The 21,203-nt window shown below is 39.5% G+C and overlaps 1 protein-coding gene across 1 annotated transcript in view; it reads left to right on the forward strand.

Annotated features, from left to right (window-relative positions):
* The window catches only part of RBFOX1 (RNA binding fox-1 homolog 1), a 133,041-nt gene that overhangs the window by 4,455 nt on the left and 107,383 nt on the right, over positions 1–21,203 (forward strand). The window contains exons 4-6 of the mRNA XM_011358412.1: positions 4,707–4,760; positions 11,442–11,534; positions 13,275–13,335. Of these exons, the coding sequence (XP_011356714.1) occupies positions 4,707–4,760; positions 11,442–11,534; positions 13,275–13,335 (208 nt within the window). The remainder of the gene's footprint in view (positions 1–4,706; positions 4,761–11,441; positions 11,535–13,274; positions 13,336–21,203) is intronic.

A 21,203-nucleotide genomic window follows, 5' to 3' on the forward strand; every position in this document is an offset into this window, starting at 1 on the left:
TATATGTATATATATGCATGTATGTATGTAGTATATAATAATATATAGATTCTTCCTGGCCAAACGTCGGTGGTGGCAAACCCATTCTGGTTATGTGCCACATTTAGCGGCATAAATCACATTGAAAGGTAGCTATCTGTCAACATTCTCATTAGCTTCCCACACTTCAGGTGAGAGAATTAGCAGGGTTTCCTCTTTTGGGTCATAGTTACTTGGAGAAATTACATGTTAACGCCAATCAGGTATTTTCTAAGTCATTCGTACATGAGATATCTTCTCTCCTCTCGGTCATGTATTTTCCCTTTGTCCCTTCACTCTGGCAGAAGCTACAATAAGGGCAATTACAGAGAACAAAATAAAAACCTCTCGAAGATCTGCGTGTTTTTCTCCTTTGTCTCTTCTGTTAAATACGGCCATGGAGATTTCAAACGGAAAACACCACAAGGCAACAAAAGCATCCTCCTTTCTCAAACTGCCTAAAACCCTGGCATAACTTCCGTAGCCATGAATAATTCAATCACGAAGTTTTGCAGCCTCTGCAGGCCTCATGATTACAGCAGGTGCGTCACATTTGATGTCGAATCTGTGGCTTCGGTGCCTCGTCATTGCGATTCTGGTTGTCTCTCTTCCACCACACGCTTTGGGCACTTCACGTTCCTTACTCTCCTCCCCTTTTGGAGGCATTCGTTTCAGTGCTTGTCATTACATCTTCTAGCTCGTTATAGGTTTCTTTTTTTGTTTTTTCTTTTAAGATGGAACTTTTCCTTGGTTGAGAAGTTATGTGGCCACAATATCCAAAGCAGAATCTTCTCCACACACCAGTTGAGGTGCGAGTGAATGGCTCTGACATATGAGATCCAGGGGCACTGGTTCTGGATGTTTCAGTGGATGGAACGTTGGTCCTGGCCTAGCTACTTTCTTCTTGAGCTCTGTCTTCATTCCGGGAATCATTCACAAGCCTGTACTTACTTTACGTGGAGTTCTTGATGATCCCATTAAAAGAATGTGTAGATTTCCACCAAATTAATTACAATGTCTTGCTCCTAAATACAAAGCGTAATTTCACCTAATATTCAAATTTTAAGCATGTCTGGATTTGGGGTGAGAGAGATGGTTCTAATATATCCAGACCACGGATAAAACATATTCTGTCACATAGTTGTTTTCAGAAATAGCTGCTCAGCGAGTACAGTACAGGTTTCAAATTTGCACAGTACCCTTGTTATCAAAACACAGATGCTCTGAGCATGCATGTGATCTACTGAAGTTTTCCTTTATAGCCACCAAAAAACAGATCACATGACTCTTAGAACATGCAAAAGAAGCTTCCATGATCACCTTTTAGTAGTAAAATGGAGATATCTGCACCTTCGACGTTAATGCCAGGTTTCCATCTACTGTGACATTATAAGTAATCGAGCCATTTTTTGGACATGGCATCATGCTTCCTAGATCTGCATCCTAAACACGAAGTCGACCCCAAGAAAACCCAAATGATGTCTTTTCTTAGCCTCTCTGTACACTCTTTGAACTAATCTTTACTTTGGTGTTTCGTGCTGTATCCGTTGAACATTTTTCAGTCTCACAGTGAAACTTTACTCGATCTGAGAATGTCTAAAAATGCCCGCTACATATTTGCCCACGTGTGTGCCTGTCAGCTTCCAGATTGTGTTCGTGATACAGGCACCACGACACCTCGCGTGGATTCCGAGACGTTGTGGAACGCTGCTGCACATTGATGTTGAGCAAACAAACGCTAGTTATGTCTGCGAATGAGTCGTGTCTATTTAAATTGAAAACGTGCCAGCTGTGTTTACATCATTAGTACCAAACTCCCCAATTAAACTGTTGATACTATAAATATAGTATACAACTGTCTTAGAAACGGGGCTTACATCAGCATTCTCCTTATAGCTCTTTTCCCCGGCTTTGAGTATCATCAGCCCCGTTGGCTGCTGCCAAAGAGGCAAACATTCGAAACCATTTGGGGGCATATGGTGTCATCGTTTCATTTGGGGAAGGACACGTGCTAAGATTACTTTTTGATTGGTTCTGTCTCAAGATTACTTTTTGATTGGTTCTGTCTCAAGATCTGTCTCAGATCTTATTTTTAAGGAAGTGTTTTTGTGACGACTGCTTAGAGAATGTTCCATAGATGACATTTTCTTCATGGTTTGAGAAGGAGTCCTTTGCAAGCATCCCAATCCACAAATATGTGTGCTTCCGGGCTCTTATGCCTGAAATAAATGTGACAGCATCTGTGTGGACTGGCTTTTCTAAGGTTATATCAAAATTACTGCTTCTGAGGAGTTGACGAAGCTGGAGGATTTTTTTTTTTTTTTTACTATGAAATTTAGTTCACCTTTCAATGGTAAAGGCTTCATTTCCCAAATCTCAAAGTTTTCTTCTATTTTTAATGATTTTCTCTGCCTAAATCTAGGGCACTGAAAACGCTCTGTAGAAAAATATTCTCTTGACCAGAAGATTCTTTGAGTGTCCACAAATTGTAGGATGAGTTAGCTGCATGTTTCTCGCTATTCCCATTGTGCAGGCAGACCTTTGTTTTATCAGACTTCGCTTTATTGTGCTTTGCAGACATGGCATTATTTTATAAACTGAAGGTAAGACCCTCCACCATCAAAAAGATTACAACTCTCTAGAGGCTCAGATGACAGCATTTTTTAGCAAGTCTTTTTTAGTTAAAGCTATTGCACATTCAACAGACTACAGTATAACTTCTGTATGCACTGGGAAACCCCCAAAATTGTATGACTTGCATTATGTGATATTCACTTTATTACACTGATCTGGACCTGAATCCACGATACCTTCGAGACACGCCTGTATGTGCTAGCAATGTAGCCCTTCCATGTCCTCTCCTAGTTGAACCTCCTTCTTCTTGATTTCTTTCTGGCCTTCTGCCTCTCTGGAAAGTAGAGAAGTACTTTGGCTGAACAACAACCACAAAAAAATGATTCAAGTCTGTAGTCCCCTTGGTGGGTACATATTTTGAGCAACGACCACGTTTCAGAGGCACAGGATGACATAAGCCTTGGGTTTCTTTTTCTCGTAGTCAGAGCTACTGCCATTTCAAGGTTTGGAGCTATTTATATTCAACTAGAGGATGCATATGTTTTTCTGTCTTTCTAAGGAAGGTAGATTTATTTGAATGTTCCAGAGGATAGCCTCTCTATGTTCCAAATTATTTTTTTTGCTTAAATCTTAGTAGAACCCTCTTGATACTTGCTATCAGGGCCTCCCAGCAATCTAGGACTGAAACTCATTGGTCAGGCAAGTGGGCTTCAATAATCTGTGTTCAAATTGTTCCTTTCCTATTATATCTCTCCCTCCTGACCACTCTGTCCTCTGCTCCATAGAGGCTGCCTAATGCTTTCCAGTCAGGGGAAAGAGACAGAACATAGACTCTCCTTAGGTAATAAAGGATGCAATAAAAATCCAGGCTGCAGAAGCAAATGAATGAAACAATAGGAAAGCTCAAAATAAAGGAAAAAGAGGGTGAAAACATTACTTTCTGTTGTCCGTTTAATTTTTCCTCACTAACAGGAGCATTGGCTCTCACTGTGCATCAAAGTAGACTTTGTATCTGATTTGTCCTGGGCCGTGTCGCATACTTTTATGTCACCTTCTCCCACCCGCACTTAGGTAGAAGAGATCCCGCTCAAACATGCCCACTCCACGTCATGTGATCAAGAAAACTGACAGGATTCCAAGGTCAGGGAAAAGGATTTTAGATTAAAGATGAATCAAGAATTGCTTGATATCCTTTCTCATGAGAACCACCAGTTTTAGCAAATAAAATATATATATATATATATCAGATACAGTAGTTGAATTTGAACTTTAGATAACAAATATTTTATTAAGTATAAGTATGCCCCAGTATTACACAGGGTATAATTATCCTGAAAAATTTTGGAATTTAAATTTAATGAGGCATCTGTATCTTCTCTGGCTGCCCAATTTATTTGTCATCTGAAACCGTGTTTCCAAACATTAAAACATGGAGTCGCCTTCACTTTTTCATAGAGCCTATTCATGCTAATTGTCTAAAATCCATTTTTTTTTTTCAACAAGAATCCTACTGAGAGAAGTACACTTCAGCCCGAGGACTCATCACAGCTATGCCAATGTCTACGTGATGGGTGTTCATTTAGTGAATCTTGCTTTTGTCATTTTGTACTTTACTTGTCTTACGTGGCCTGGCTGTTCGTAGCTTTTATGGGGTCCGGGGACCAAAATCCTCAACATCATATTCCATATGGACATTTTACTCCCCAAATCCCACTTCATCAAAGGTGTTTCTCCAGAGATTAATGGAGTAGCCAAGGAGAGTCAGCATACACACTAGCCATTTTTAATCTCTGCTGCTCAGGGCCTGGGAAAGCAATCATGAACACATAAAGAAAGGAAAGTGGAATTAACCCCTCGATTCCCTGTTTTGTCCTGGGTCCCTGCTACGATGTCTCACTCCATGGGGCAGGCCATAATATGGGAATAATATGTATGGTCGTATTTTCTCTTGGTTTAAGAGCATTGTTTAAGGCTAGAACAGCATGAAATGTATGTCCTCGTGTATGAAAAGAGAAAAAAAAAAAGATTCTGACTCGGGGTATAGTTACCGATGTGCATAATATGATGTATTCCATTTCTCTTCTTGCTTATAAAATATTTCTGTTTCTTTGCAGCAATTTGGTAAAATCTTAGATGTTGAAATTATTTTTAATGAGCGAGGCTCAAAGGTAAGCAACTTAATTCACTTTAGAATGGTTTAGCTCATTTTAGAATGCTTGTTACGAACAATGGGAAACAACTGCACTGTTTTAATTAGCACACTGTGACAGTAGACTTCAGTGGGTTTCCTTTAGCGACCACTTCTAGTTTGCAAAGTGGTGGGGCATACGCTGGGTTCAGTTTACAAGATATAAGGGGGTAATTTAACTTGCTGTTTTATATCTATCTCTCTCTCTATATATCAAGTTTCCAGAGGAAAATTACCCATGCCTAAAAAAATAATGTTGTTGCTACATTTTTGTTTTTCAGTGATAATTATGTTCTTTATATTAAAAAGTGAGTTGATAGTCTCATGAGCAGGTAAATATGTGATTATTCTGTATTAATAAAGTGCAGTTCTTTTCCTGGGTTGTAGGGGAGAAAAATCTCATATACACCAACCTTTCGAATATAGTTTTATATCATACGTATGTTTATCAGTTCACCTTTTGCAATTTGCCACTGCTTTGAGGTTTGCTTTTCCCTGGGAAAGCAATTTTTGCATAGATTTCCTTAGAGCAAACGATATTAGTACAAACCGGTGGTTATATAGAGAGGCTCCAGCACTTTCAAAATGGACATATGTCGGAAGAAAGAGAAGCAGAACAAACTCTCCCCAAACATTCTCAGTATCAGCAGTCCTCTAAATACAGTGTCCAGTGTCACCCAGGAACTTATTAGACATGCAAATTCTCACGGTCCAGTCCACATCTACCGAATCAAAAACCCTGAAATTGGAGCCCAGCCATCTATGTTTCCACAAACCTTCCAGGGCCATCGTTAAAGTTACAGACACAGTGCCCTCTCGTTTTCGGCAAGTGCCAGTGCTTCATCCGAAAGGAAAATGCCCCTTCGCCTCCTGGTTGCTAACGCGTCCTCCTTCCACCTGCACCCACGGAACGCTTGAGAAACCCACTCGAAAACCGTGCCCTCGACATAGCAGCAGCCACTGAGTGACTCCAGGGTCCGGTGCTGTGACCAGGCTCCTAGAAGCAACTAGAAAGGGGACACTCCGTAGCTCTGCCTTCTCCCCAGAACACCACTCCCCCGGTGGTCAGGACATTTAAGCTCCCTTCACCTTGCGTACCCAGACTGTGCAAGTGGATATTATGAGACACTGCATACCACCCGATACACCGAGATACTTATTTTAGCCCCGTAACTTTCCTTACATGGGCAATTTGGGACAAGTCGGGGGTTACCAGGAAGAACCAGTTTTATCTAAGGCGGCAAGTGCTAGCCCCTTGAATATAGCAACCGCATCCTCCCCACGAAGCAAACATTTGAATTTATCATTTCTCGGTCAGTCTGTACCTCTCCTCCTAAGTAGGTTTAGTATTAACAATAGGATAATGCCAATTGCGCCGAGGCAAGGAAATTCTTGTATTCACCCCTCCACAGCCCAAACGATGTCGTGCTAACGCCAAATGAGTTTTTAAACAAATACCCAATCCCTGATAGTATCTGGTCCTGCAATCTCAGGGACCTCATCATTTTATAATTTCAGATATTAGACAGTCATTCTTGTCCTATGTCAGCAGTTTGGCCTCTAGGCTGGGGAAAAAGAAGTGAACTCTCTTTCCGCTTATTGTATGAAAATCATTAAGGGACTCCTTCCATACGGGTAAAGCAAAGTGCACTAAGGGAAAACGTCGTACGCCATCTAATCCTTTTCACTCAGGCCTGAGGTATTCTTGGCAGAGTTACAGAGGGCGATGGAACGCTGGCCAGCGTCCCTCCAATCTAAGTCTGTAACGCTGCTGCTTTTAGAGCCTTTTTTTTTTTAATTTTCTATTTAATTTATATTTTGTTTTGTAACTTTTGCCAGCTGAAGAAAGCTCTTTAATTCCTTCCGAGAGCTGTTTTGGGACATTAGAAGAATATCGCTTGCTATTTTCAAAGTACAATGGCGGTGCTATTTTTAAGACTTCTTCCGTCATTCCCGTGATTAGCCTGTCTCTGGGGCTTTGGGAATAAGACCACTTAACTTTGCCTCATCCAGAGACTGACTTTGTGAAGGTTTTTTTTCTTTTTTTTTCCCCCTTTGATTTGGAAACATCAAAAATAGCCTCTCACCAAGGGGTGCGCCCTCTCAAAGAACCAGTCATGCAGGTGTTGGGGCTGGCTTGTTTAAGCAGGTATGACTGGAGTGTCACTGAGACCATCCGTTTGGGAGCTGCTGAATGGGGCAGTGGCTCACACGGCGATATTTTTCATATTTGACATTATCCTTTACGGGAAAAGGCCTGTTTAAAGGAACATTTCCATTTTAATAGCTGAAAAACTTGAACCACTGTTATGACCTCATTTTTATCATTTAGTGATGGAGACTCAGCCAGGAAGTGGGTGAGCCCTTAAGAGCTAGGAGCTCACCTCCTGGCCATTCTCCGAGGCCAGTCACTTAATGCTAAGTGAGTATGGCTGTGTGTTCTGTGGGTGTTCGGTGTGTGTAAGCGTGTGCACATATGCACTTATACATGCACAAGCAGTATCTACATCATGCTAGAACTGTATCACATAAATAATGCCTTCATACATGGATAGCAAGTATACCAGGAAACCACATTTTAAAAAGGTACGCCAGAATTTGATAATGAGAACAAGAGAGCCTATAATTAATTTTTCCTTTCTGGGAGATTTAAAAACATTTGTGTTTAGCTCTGAAATGTTTTATTTAGGAGATATAGCCCTATACAGCTGCTTTTAATATACCTAGGAAGAATACGGTCTGATCTTTGATTCAGTAGATATCTTTAAGTATGAGTTACATTCCAGGTACGAGATAAGTGAATCAGCCGTGAGCGACACAGAAATGCTTCCCATCATCCTCACAGATTTTCCCAAGCACCAGGAAAGACAGACCACGCAGACAAACAACTGTGATACAGTATGCTGTGTTCTGTAGTCAAAGAGAGGCTGTCGAGATTCCAGGCAGACAGACCAATGTCGTTAGAAGGTGGGAGGGCTTCTTGGAGGAAGGGGCATATAAGCTGAGATAGAAAAGAGAGTGAGAATTTCCCAGGGAAGGGAACGGGGCAAGACGTCCCTTCAAGGCAAAGGAGCTGCGTGTGCCAAGGTCACTGAGAAGAAGCAAGGTGTGAAGCTCTTAGTGCCAGGAAAATGAACCTTCGGACTCTCGTCAGCAGCTCCCCTTGTAGAGACAGGAAGTTCTCTGCACCAGAAACTAGAGGAATTGGACTTATATACGATGAAAAATCATCGCACTCTTCCATCTTGAGGGCTTCAGAGCCTTTATCTGAGATATAAGATGTTGTATTTGCATTCATACAGAAAAGGAAAATGTCACCTAAACGTATATTACAAGGTCAAAGTAGAAACATAACTGGGATACAGGGAGGTCAGAATTCACGATTCACTAAAAGATGTTAAAATAATCAAGTCACACTGGTCCAGCAGTCTATCTTAAGGTAGCCATTATCTGGCCCGGTGATCGTGCCTTCCCATCAGGGGTGGCACGGGACTCAAATCCTCTTGTCCAGCAGCATCATGCCTTCTTCACATAGCCCTTCTTGACCTGTGAGGCATTCCACATCTTCACCGCTCTCAGTCCCTATGCTCCTCAGTCCGGAATGTGCTGCTTTTGTTCCCCTTTTTAAGAGTGAGATGAAAATATTCAGAATATTTTTGAGAACTTGAAGTTGCTGTTTCCTTGAGATAGAATTCTAGCTCTGAGGTGATCGAAAGAAACCACCTCAACACCAGCTCTTGACAGTTGCCTGGCACTCGTGCTTGCTGAAGAGGGTACCAGAAAATGGCCAGGTGACAGTCTCTCTGGTTATGGTGTCCTTTCCCAGATGAGAATTCTGGCAGTCTTCTGACCCAGGAGGCCATGTCACTTCTTGTCTGGTACGATGGTCCAGGAACAGGTAGGAAAGCCCATGAGGCAAGCCCTTTGGGAGCTCATCTTTGCCCAGTCTCTACACCTCAGAAGCTTGGACTGAGAAGTCTTGAGCAGCTCAGAAAAAAGAAAGTTAGCAGAAAATTATGAGAGTAAGAATAATAATAAAAGGAATCGACATATTATCTTTACCTCAAATCAAAATGAGAACTTGAAAATGGCATGGAGTGCTTCCTTTGTAATGTATGAACTTTTATGGGATTCAGAATATATTTCCATCTCTGCCTTCATCTCTTCCTGACATACATAATGCCAGGATGGTTTGCCTTGGGTTCAGAGTAGATACGTGGTGGCTTAGTTCTTTGGGATGATGTTAGACAGGTGGGTTGAATGTTTAGTTTCACATGGCTACATTCTTCTCAGTACTTTGATGACAAGGAATGCTAGTGCCCGTAGATACCAATGATGTCGTCACTTATAAAACTTGGCCTATGGACTTTCTCTCTTTTCTCAATGACAGAATTGCCCCGATACAGCCAGCGTCCTAGCTTCCCTTATTATTTATTGAATGTATGGCATAATCGAATGTATTGATGATAGGAAATTTGGCTTAGGGATGAGGAAGAGAACATCGCTGTATGATTTTGTCTGCACTCCTACATCTGAGATCCAAGTAACCACGTCAAGTAGATATTCACTTCAAAAATTCACCCTACTCGATAGGTTGCTCTGCCGAAATCGGGAATATAATTTCTACTTCATACAGAAAACCAAAGCCTTCTTTTGGTGGTGCTTAGTGAGATGAGAAGCTGTGGGAATCCAATGACTGAGCAAGCCACACGGTAGCTTTTTCAACAAATAGATTTCTGAGCTCCACTCAGGGGATTCTGATCTGGTAGATACGTGGCAGGCAGGGCTCAGAATCTAAGTGTTTCACATGCTCCCAGTTCCTTCTGATGGGCAACTAAGTTTGAGACCCACTGGCCAAGAGTCAGAGCTATCAAATAGAGCCGCCCTCCCAAATTGCATCTTTTGCTCATTGAAAAGCTATCATTTCAAAACTATTAAGTTAGCAAGTAAGTATATTTGACTTCCTAACATGGGCGTGCTACCTAAATAGGGCCCTCCTGTTATGAAGCATATAATCTTATATTAATCAAATAATCCAGACCTATCCAGATAGTCACAGATCCTCACTATGGGGATTATTATGAAAAGTAATTTAGTCCAACCCCACAAAGTAAAGAAATTCATTTTTTTTTTCTCTATGGAATACTGTCAAGTAGTCATCTACTCTAGCCTGAATTCATTCACAGCAGGTGGCTGCTATAGATGAGCCCATATTAACATTGAAAGGTACTTCTCTCTTAGGCAGACCATCGGGCATACCTCTCAAATACCCTGAGCTTTGGCAAGCACTTCAGTGGCCTAGGGAGCAACCAATTGGCTATTAACACTAGTCGGTTATAACTACCCCTCCCTTGTAATTACTGTCTATTCTATCAGTAAAACAAAATATCCTACTGCCCCAACTAAACGTAAAGCCAGCACTTACTTTTGTGGACAGTTCAGACAGACCCACACAGAATGATTTCACCTAGTTTACACCGTGAAAGCCAGAACGAGCTGGGCAAATTGACGCTGGAATGGTTTCAAAAGGTTGGTGTATATGTCTGAACAAGATGTACGCATATTTTTAGGGGTTTTAAAAATAATGTGTCATATTTTCTGTACTCTTCTTAGGAACAGTGTCAGTGAAGAAAAAAAAGATGGATTTTGACAATGTGACGTTTAGTGGGATTGTTTTTTGAGCTGAAATATTAACACAAAATATGCCAGTGGTGACGTAAAGGGTCTACGTGTTATGTCAGTGACAGCGGAAGTGCCCAGAGTGTTATCCTAAATAACATTCTATTCACGAAGCTTCTTTTTTTCCTACCCAATAATATGACAAATCAATATCCGCATAATGTCTCAGAACTTTATAATATGTTTACTCATTTCCCTTTTTGGTTAGTCCAGTAGTCTGGAAAGTTGACAGATTCAGAAGCACGTATGTTATGTTTTTCGTAGGGGAGAGAGAAGTGTTAATACAAAAACGTTACTTGAACCGTTTGCATTTATCTATCAATTGATGTTTATTTCTATTCATTTCATGTGATTATTTTGTTTATTAGATCAAAGTGTTTAAGCTTTGTTACAGAAAAAGGTCTTTCCTTTTTTTTAGGCTTCTAATTTTTATTTTTGAGAAGTAAAGGCTATAGAATTGACAAATCTGAATAACCCTAAAACTGCATGAAGAAGAGATGTTCTTAAAACAACACAGCATGACTCTGTAGGCAATGTTAGAAAATTTTGGCATTCATTGTTGAATTTCGTGCACATGTTTTATTTTATTTTATTCTTAATTTGCATGTCAAGAAAGTGGTTCCCTTTTTTTTTCCTCGTTATTTCATTTTATTCTGTGAAGACACCGTAAATTTATTTTGATCTCATTTTCTTTCCGTTAGATTTATTTTCTTCTGTAGTGACATTTAGAAAGGTATTTCGGGTATCATTCTTTGAATTCTTCAGGGGTTACAGCTAACTGGTGACAGAAAAAAAACTATCTTGTTCACATTGGTTGCTTACTGATTGCACATCTTAGTACTCTTATAATTTCTCTAATTTGCATGTTGCAGAACGGAAGCCAGGACAAGACATAGAAATTAAAGCGAGAGAACGTTACACAGTGGTCGTTGACTGAAATAATAATCTGCATGTTGTTTTCCCTTCTCCCTCCTGCATGCAGGGATTTGGTTTCGTAACTTTCGAAAATAGTGCCGATGCGGACAGGGCGAGGGAGAAATTACACGGCACCGTGGTAGAGGGCCGTAAAATCGAGGTGCATGTTCAAAATATTTTCCTTTACATCTTTTTTATAAATGTCTGCTTCACGCTCATTCGTTGTTTCAGATGCATCATCGTGTCTTGTATGTGACCCTGTTCCCTTTTCATTGTTTATCTCTATATATATATTTATATATAAAAAGGAAAACTGGCCTTACTTTTTTTTTTTTAATTTTACTTTATTATGTTACTCTGATAACTGCTGAAAGGTGGATGGCAAATGTGAGACAAAAGAAAGGTTTATCTGAAAAATTTTTATTTATTTATCTATCTCTTTATTTATTTATTTATTTTCCATGTTTTAGCGTAAATGGGTGCGTTAGGTTCCAAACAGTGGAGACAGTGTCGCAAAACAAAACAAAATACAGAGCAGTTTTGTTTTTTTTTTTTCTCTTTTCTTTTTCTTTCCGCTACAGGGTTGACGAGGGATCCACAGTGGTGTGCAAATTAAGCCAAATTGTGAAAGAAATAGCATTTGAAAGAACAACATTTAAAAAAAAAAAAATGAGAGGTCTTTGTCCTTAAACCTTTCATTTTTTTTTTAAGAAACCAGTTTGAAATTTTGTATTCTTTTGATAATATAATGAATAAGCAAACGGGATTTCCTGTTTACCATCTAGCCCTGCTCCATCAATAAAATTAACGCTAAAATTCCGATACTCAGAATCTCCTGTTTTTTACCACTGGATCTCCCTCAACATGGCCACAGGGTCATATTTGTTAAAAAACTTAAAAAAAAAAAAAAAACCAGTTACAAATGCTTTAGTCTTTGGAGTAAGATGTTGCATATTTTGCCTTTCATTTTCCCCCCTCGACGGTAACGCTTAGGCCCCTCACCAAACTCTCAGTAACCATGGTAACTGTATACAAACCCATGCTGGCGATGGTGGTGAATGGTAAGTGGTGAAGTCCATCTGCCGTTACACGTATTTAGTGCTGATATATCTATATACATATATATATACCACGTGAATTTTTTTGACTTGTCGTATTAAGTTTTCTTGATGCTCTATTCTTTTGGATATTGGTACGCCTGTAATTGAGTGTACGTTCTAAGCTAGCCTGGGAGGCACTGACTTGATTGAGATATGACCGGTGCACATCTTACTCAGATCGTTAACTCCATATTGTGTTAAACAATGCACCCTCTCTTTTCTCCTTTTGTTAGCTGTGACTTTAAAGCTTGAATGGTTTTGTTAATTCTTGCGATGTAAAAGGCTCTTGTTCCAAGTGTTGAATGCTAGATGTGGCTTCCCCCATGGTTCTTCCCTCCCAAAGTGTTGCACACGGCTAAAACTTGTTTGTCCCTTTTTTTGACATTTATGTTCCCTCGTACCTTGTCTCTCCCCGATTCTACTCCACTGCATGTTCCTTCATATGAATTTTATTTTATGTTTAAAAAAATATTGTTTCTGTGTTACCATGGAGTACACGCATGCTTTTAAATCTTCAATTATGCAGTTCCTTTTAATTTGCTTTTACTGTCTCCTTATTAAACTTTTAAATGATATGACATTGCTTTATTGAAATGATTTATAAGTTAAAATGGTTATGAAGTAAATGTAATTATAAAAATGTATGATTTTGTTATGCACCTACTGCCTTTTATAAATTAAAATGCATTTTAGTTTTTTTTTTTTTTTTTAATAAGTAATCACAGTCATAATGCATGCAACTAATAGAACTGTGGGCTGGCCCTGGAATAAATGCTCATTTGAGTTTTCTATGTACATAGGTAAATAATGCCACAGCACGTGTAATGACAAATAAAAAGACTGTCAACCCTTATACAAATGGTAAGTACAGATTGGCCTTTCACAAGGAATCGCCTCTACCTCTGAATCTATTAAGTAATTTAACTAGGGAATCTGTTTCAACAAGCCATATTTGCCTTAGCATGGCGACTGTGTCCTCACTGCTGACCTGCTACAGTGAACCACCTGAATCAATGAGATAATTTCCTCTACAGAGACGAATTTAGTTTTCAGGTTAGCTGGGCAAGCCCTTCTCCCAGTCTCCCCCGAGTAACTCCCACTCGGGGGTCGGGGGAGACACAGTAATTATTTGGGAATTAGTTGGGTAATTTAATTTGTTGTTATGATAGTTGCTTGAGGGAGGATGGAGGTTTTGTTTGTTTGTTTTTTTAAGCACCACCTCCTCATCGGTCACTAATCATTTTGGAATGTGTGACTGCAGAATTCAGTTCTGGCTTAGGGCCTTCTCTGGAGTTATTAGGCTTTTGAAGTGCCTTAGAAGATGCCTCATGATGAAGTCCATAGTGAGAGCAGAATGTATGAGTGTATTATTTACTCCTTTTAAACATTCCCTGTGCCATTTGGGCCAGGTAAGGCTGTTGCTGTTTGTCGCATACTCCTCAGGACAACGCATTTCTGCCTTTAGTAACCAAGAAGGTGTCTCAACACTCTGCACACTAAGAATTCACATGTGTATATGAAGAGTCATTTAAAATGTTCAAACATTTTGATTCTTTAATCCTCCTTAGGGTAAATCTCTCTTAAACTACATAGGGAGAAAAGCTGGTGATATGCTAATTACATACTTAATTGTACCGAAAATTCACAGGAAAGTAACGTAATAGGATATATATGCTTAGTGGAATATTATACCCATTAAAATGAGCAGGATGAAGACTGTAAGGGTTCCATAATGAATGAAAATTTTCCAAATAAAAAATTATACGTATAGCATGATGTGAATGAAATTAAGATGGGAATTACACCAAAATGCTCATCATTGAGATGAAACATGTTACTGGAAGATATTTTTCCTTTGTTTCGTAGATTTTTAAGAATAATATAATTTTTTTACTGTCATAAGGGGAAATGCATGGGATTTACCATTTTTAACATTTTTATTTTATATGAAATATGGACGTACAGATTCATTTTTTAAAAAGAAAGAAACATTCAAGAAAAGTCTAAAATATATTTTAATAGTGCCACTGCCAGCTTGATCTCTGTCCCTCAGAGAATGCCACTGTTGAAGATTATTGTCTACACCTTTATTTTGCATTTTCATGCATATTTATGGAGTAAGTATATATTTACGGCATTCATGGTATCGTGTACATTCTTTTTATATAAATGGTATTATAGTGTACATATCATTTTTAAGTGGCTCTTACAAAATAATCAATATGGAGCTCTTTCAATGTTAATATGTACAGACCACATTCATTCTTTTTAGTGGTTACGTAATATACCATAAAATGGATATATGGATTTATTTCAACCTCCCAACTTGATTGATATTTAAATTTTGTTTTTTAATATTAGCATTTTGTAGTTTTGTTCTCATTTTTTTTCTATCTTGTGCCACTAGCTACCAATTTGGCTAAGTCAGTTTGTTCTTATTTTTTAAAAGGGGCACCATTAAACAGAGATATAACCCTCAGTATGATCGGGCTCTGAGTTGCAGAAAAATTATTTGTTCTGCTGACCCATTTTCTCAGCTCCAACAGCCCAAGGCATATCTTAAAGGGAACAGAAAATTTCTACAACAGACTTTGAATGCCCAGGGCTGAAATGAAGCCACCTCTGATTTCCATGTCATGGAGCCTTTCTACTTGGGCAAAAATGATGGCTCTGCCACCTGCCAGAGTTGATACATGAGGACATCAATCTGACTATTGGACATTTTAAACAACTATGAAGTAACAAGCATGTGTGTGCCTATGTGCGTGCAAGTTTTCATGCATATGCATAGATGCTCATGTGAACTGTTTATGTGAGAAAATGAAGTAGGGAAGCCAAATATTATTCCTTAAGCCATATGTATGCATATTTATTTTAAAGAAAGAGTTATTGATCAGTGTCATACCCGGAGGCTGAAAAATGGACCTGTGGGATTTTTGCACACAATTCATTAACAGCCAACATTTCTGGAACACTGCCCGTTTGGCATATGTTAAGCATATTAAATGCAGTGGGCCCCCGAAAAATAAAAATAAAAAATAAACTTAGCAGTCGAAAAAATAAAAAATAAATGGATAAATGCAGTGGGCCCACACGAAGCCTTATAGAGAGGACATAGTTATCCCTGTTTTAAAGATGCAAAAACCAAAGCCAGACAAGATGAAGTAATTAGTGAAATCTTTTACTGTGCAGTAATGAAATCTTCTGGCCATGCCAGTGTGTGTGTGCATCACTTTCCCCCATCACCTTACAGAGCTGTACTTAAATGACCACCAGGCTATAGTAACAAAAAGATTATTGAGTGGGGACCCCAAATTCCTGCCAGATGTTGGCATAAACACCTCGCATCTCATTCTGGGTAGCCGCGCACTCTTAGTTTCCCAGATAAGTCACGTGGGTCTCTCATCTATATCCCTGAAAGGGGCCACTCAGAGTCTTATCCTGTCACATGAACCGAGTAGAGTACCTACAAGGTCAATGGACAGTCACAGTAGAACTGACTTAAAAAAAAATCAAATGCAAATCCTAATTACATAAAGACAGTTGGCTTCTACAGAGGAGATCATGGGGACTTGTGATATTCAAAGGAAATCCGTTACCAAAGCTTTTCTTCTCTTTAGTTCATGAGTATCGTCGCTGCAAAGAAATGGTCCCAGAAATTGCAATACGACATAACCAACAATATATGGGGGCCTCTCAGATCCTTAGCAGGAGTGATTATGTTAAGGGAGATATTATCACCAGGAAACCAAAAAAGGAAGTTGTAACTATGTGAGATGATGGGTATGTTAATTAGCTCGATGGTGGCAAATATTTTACAAAGTATACGTATATCAAATCAACAAGTTAAATCTGTGCAAATTTTAGTGGTCAATTATACCTCAGTAAAACTAGGAACAAAAAGAGAAGAAAATCAGAACCGATGAAGTCACATTGAAATGTGAAAATTAAGTGATGAGTAAGATTCATTAGCTGCCTAATTGACTCTCACAAACCACTGAACTTACATTTTGGCCAAATTATCTGTCACTAGAGTCATCACATTTTGAGGTCATCATCAAATGGTGAAATATAACTATTGATGCCAACATCACAGTCGTGCATTCCTGCAATCGTGTATCCAACAAATATTTGAGCAGCTGCAAAGTTTCCAGCGATGTTATAATAAGACCGGACCCTAAAGGCAATGAGACACGTGACTAGGAGGCTGTGCTATAGAGAGCTATGGTTAATTCTATCAGGGAGCGTGTGGATTCCATCTCCCAAGACGTTTGAACTTGGATATTAAAAAAAAAAAAAAAAAAAAAAAAAGACTGTTGGATGACATATAGGGGTCTGGAAACTCTGTCCATCAGAAAGTCCCACAAGGAGAGAATTGAGCTACTTCTGTGCTGCCTGCCGATTTTTCCCTGTGGGCACCAGTCTTTAGACAGGAATAGGGGTTTCTTGTGCCCACTGGAGAGCAAATGTTTGCTCTGCAAAACAAGTTAAGGACCAGATTCTTTGGGGATTTCCTGGATGCTGGAGGAGTGTGAGTGTTAGATGGAGCTCTTTTCTTAGGGATCTTAGGAAGAATGAAACTGAACAAAAAGATCCTAGGCTATAGACTGTAGAGAGAGGTGGATTTTGTATCGGTGCTCCCTTTCACTGGCTAGCGAATGGCAGGCAAGTTGTTTAAACTCTCCACACTTTACTTTACTCAAATGAAAACTGTAGACATAATGGGACCCACTCCACAGAGTATTTTTGACTATTACAGGAGATAAAGTACTTAACACAGTACCACGGTACAAAGTGCCCTAAAAATTTAATTATACAATAGTCTAAAATAATGTAGCCATCTCGTTACTTTTTTGCTATAGGTAGTGAGTTGAACTTCCAGACAGACATACTAGTTTAAGGGTCAAATAGTCAGATGCCAGCAGAGGCTGGGCAGATAAAATAAATGAGCAAATGGAGAAGGTCTAACAAATTCACAGTTTTGTGGGAGGGACTATCTTGTACTTTTGTACTGGGAAAAGCAAAATATTTCTCTGCTAGAAGAAAAACATCACAGACTAACAACAAAAGATTGCTGATGGCTGGCCCCCAAGCCAGGTACACAATAGGGAGCAGTGGTGACTGTGGCAAACTGAGGAGTTAAGTGGGGTGCTCGTTGGTCACCTCCAAAAAAATCACTCTGTGGGGGATTCTTAATCTAAAGTTGCCATTTCCACTAATGTTTCAAGAGAAACAGAAATCCTCTATTTTAGATGAACTCTAAGTGTCAGCAATGAACACATGTGGCCAAAAAAAATAATTAATTACTAGGTGAACTAAACACAGTGGGCCACTAACTCTTCATTTCAGCCATTGCCTCGTGCAGCATCTCGACTACCAGGTTGCTGGCATCCTCGCTGCGTGGCTGCAGAAAGCATCCGTATGCAGTTTCGGAACCCCGCCCCCCATGTGGTGTATTTCAGGGTACTCTGTTAAATGTGTTTCTTTGATACTTAACCCAGTAAAGGCCTAGAGAAGGTGAGTGCAGATTTTTTTGTGTGCACATTCAGACTTGCCTTTTAACACCTAATAGAGCCATAGTCAAGGCCAGGGATCTCGGCCAGCGTGTTTACAGAAGACTGGCAGATGATGACCTTCGAGAAGCTAAATTTGAGGATGGGAGCTCTGAGTTAGACGCAGCCCCTACAGGCCTGGCCACAGAGGGGTCTCTCTAAACAGCTCCTGTGTCTGATCTGGAGCGAGACCCCCACGCATCTGGTCTCTGCTCCACTGCCTTGTTGTGTAGGCGGCCCTGGGAGGCCGGGAGCTGTGGGCTTTATCAGCTGTTCTTTTGTTGTAAGCCTCATTGTTTGGTTTAATGTCCTTGATCAAAATCTGTGAATTTGCAAGGCCTGGGGATGTACACAAACTGCCTGAGAAATTAAAACTGGGATCATTTTGTCCGTCTTCCTGACAGTGCAGGCTCATGTCTCCAGCAGGGTTCTCCCAAGGGTCTCTTCCAGGTACTAGAGGAGTCACGGGGACTAGGAGGCCATTTACATGTGATTTGCATACATTTCCATAAGCCCGCATGAGCTTTAAGTCTGAGCAGAGGTGATTTTCAAGGGCTGGATTCTGATTGCCTTTCCTTTGAAGACAGTCACCCCTAACAGGGTCCTTCTTTATTAGATATATATCAGGAAGCAAGTCATTGGAGATGGGAAGGAGATAGAATCCTAGCCAAAAGGGAATGAGTCCATTAAAAAAAAAAGCTGTATATTCCTTCAGTTTCTTCAGAGCAAAACGAAATAAATATTTATGGAGCACCGACGATTTGCCAAATGCAGTTTTCGATGCTGGGAATTCACATCGAACGGCAGCCCTGCTCACTTTACCATTCATTTTAATGAAGGAAATGGTTATAAAAACAATTAGGAACAAGCAAAGAAAGAGAAATGAGTAACCCAGGTCGTGTTAATAGCTATACGGGAAACAAAGCCGGGAATTGAATCGAAGTAGCTTTGAGAAGGGGGTGTGCCAGGCGTTAAATGGTTTCCCTTGAGAAGACACTGGGGACCTAAATAACATCAGGTCAACTTTGTCAAGAATTAATTGATCAATCTATTGATCAATATCAATTAGATGATAGATGTTAAATGAGAGTGTGAGAAAGAGGAACAAGTTCACTTAACTCAAGGAAATGAGGAAGACAAAGGTGGATGAGAGAAACGTGATTTCTAAGTCTGTCTTAGACACCTCCGAAAGATCATTGGCATTGCTTACAATCTTTGACAGTTACATCAAAATTAATTGATGGGTCCACATTCAGTGAATGGTACGCTCCAGCCTTGCGTGAAAAAGAACAATTTAAGAGAGTTAAAAGGATGTACACAAGAAACAGAGCCTTACTTGAATAGTGTTCAAAAGACTGTGTCTTCACTTCCAGTAAAAGGTAGGGCACACGTAGGGTGTAAGACATGGAACAGAGGGAAGAAGGAGTCATCGATTAATAAACTAATTATTCATTGACTATAGCTCCATATCGAGTTCTTTCACACACTCTAGATTTCCATGAAGGACTAGAAAGAGAATGTTCAATATGTTCAGATAGCTCTGAAGCTTTATTTTCAACCAGTCTGCCCTATTTTCTCTTAGAATTCGAATAACCTGAAATGCAGACATTAGTTCCCATGTCCTCAGAAACTGGGTGTTTTCTTATTTGAGAAGCAGCGGAATTTCAGTTGGTCAGATCGAAGTCATCTTCCACATTCAGAGAACACATATTCTGAAATGTTTGGGATAATATTCATTTTCTATTGCCACGGAAATTCCTGTAAGACAAGATATGGTTAATATAAGGGAGTAAGTTGTCAGCGTGAAGTTTTAGAAAACATTGGGACAATATCAGCATTTCATGTCTCACTTTGTAGGTCTAAATATGTCTAGGGATTTTCCATTAATAAGGCTCTCCCAAGTAATCCAAAAACAACCCTTTGAAAAACCCTATCCTAAGAACATCTAGGGACTGTAAACCAGCTAGCTTATTCAAGTTGGAACTGAAAGTTCTTAGAACAAAACATTCCTAGAATATTCTAAAAAGTTCTTAGGTCCATCCAAGGGCATATCTGTTACTATATTCAGCCTCCATCTTTCTTAGTGGATCAATAGATTGTGACCACCTCTCAGCTGTTCTAACACGCGCATCGCTTAGGTCGGACGACAGGATGTCACACCTCTCCCTTCTGGGAAGAGCTCAGAGAGTTCTTGTCAGAAATACTTTCTATCACATCTCAACTTTCACCATGGCCTTTTCTCGGTAGCATTTATTAATAAAGGGCCTCTAGTGTTTGACCCTCAGCCCACAGACACAAGGTTTTCCACGGAAGGCAAGCATGCCTATCTTTCGTTGTCTTTCAGGAATTCTATATAATGGATTTTTTCATAAAGATGTGCCAGTAGGAAAGGAGATGATCACTAAACCCTAAAACATGATCATTCTTCAGAGATTTTTCCCTAGATAAGGCCCTATGAGTCTGTAATGTGGGTGGCTTCTCAATTTGCAGATATTCTTCTATGTCCTTTTCTTGAGTAAAAATTTCTGAAGGTCCAGGATTTCATTTTACAGAAAATGCTCCATCCAGAACATTTAGAAAATTACAGGATTCTGTTTACCTTATATACAGGTTACTTAAAGTTACCCCAGATATCATGCGTTGATTAAAATTTTCGATGGTTCCTGAAGGCACTGAAATGTATTCCACACTCAATCTCTACTAGATAAATGTCATTTTCTTTGGGCTTTAAAAGGCACTTTGGAATTCTGTAGAGTCTCCAGGTCATAATTAGAAATGACAATTATCAGAATATGTCACTGCAAAGAATTCTGTTCATGGGAACTTTCAAATTTTTGTGAACTTAACGCAGAGAGATATGATGGATTATTCAGTGGTAGCCTGTGAAATAAGACCAAAAATAGAAATGATTATAGTGGTCTCAGATAATATGGACATGGGAGAAAATTCATTACCATTTCATTTTCAAAAGGTTTACCTGTAGCTGGTCAGTAGTTTTCATACTATTAACTTGTATTGGCAGAAAAATCAAAGAAGGGAATAAATCTATTTTCCTATGTGTAGTTTTCAAGCAGTTTTTTTATGCATGCCCAAACTATATATCCTCTGAATTTTAAAATTAAAAAAAAAAAAAAACCCAACCCATTAGTTTTGCAGTTAATTTGCAGTGATATCAGC

The sequence above is a fragment of the Pteropus vampyrus genome, unplaced genomic scaffold (genome assembly GCF_000151845.1).
Source record: "Pteropus vampyrus isolate Shadow unplaced genomic scaffold, Pvam_2.0 Scaffold40, whole genome shotgun sequence".
In the NCBI taxonomy this organism is placed as follows: Eukaryota; Metazoa; Chordata; class Mammalia; order Chiroptera; family Pteropodidae; genus Pteropus; species Pteropus vampyrus.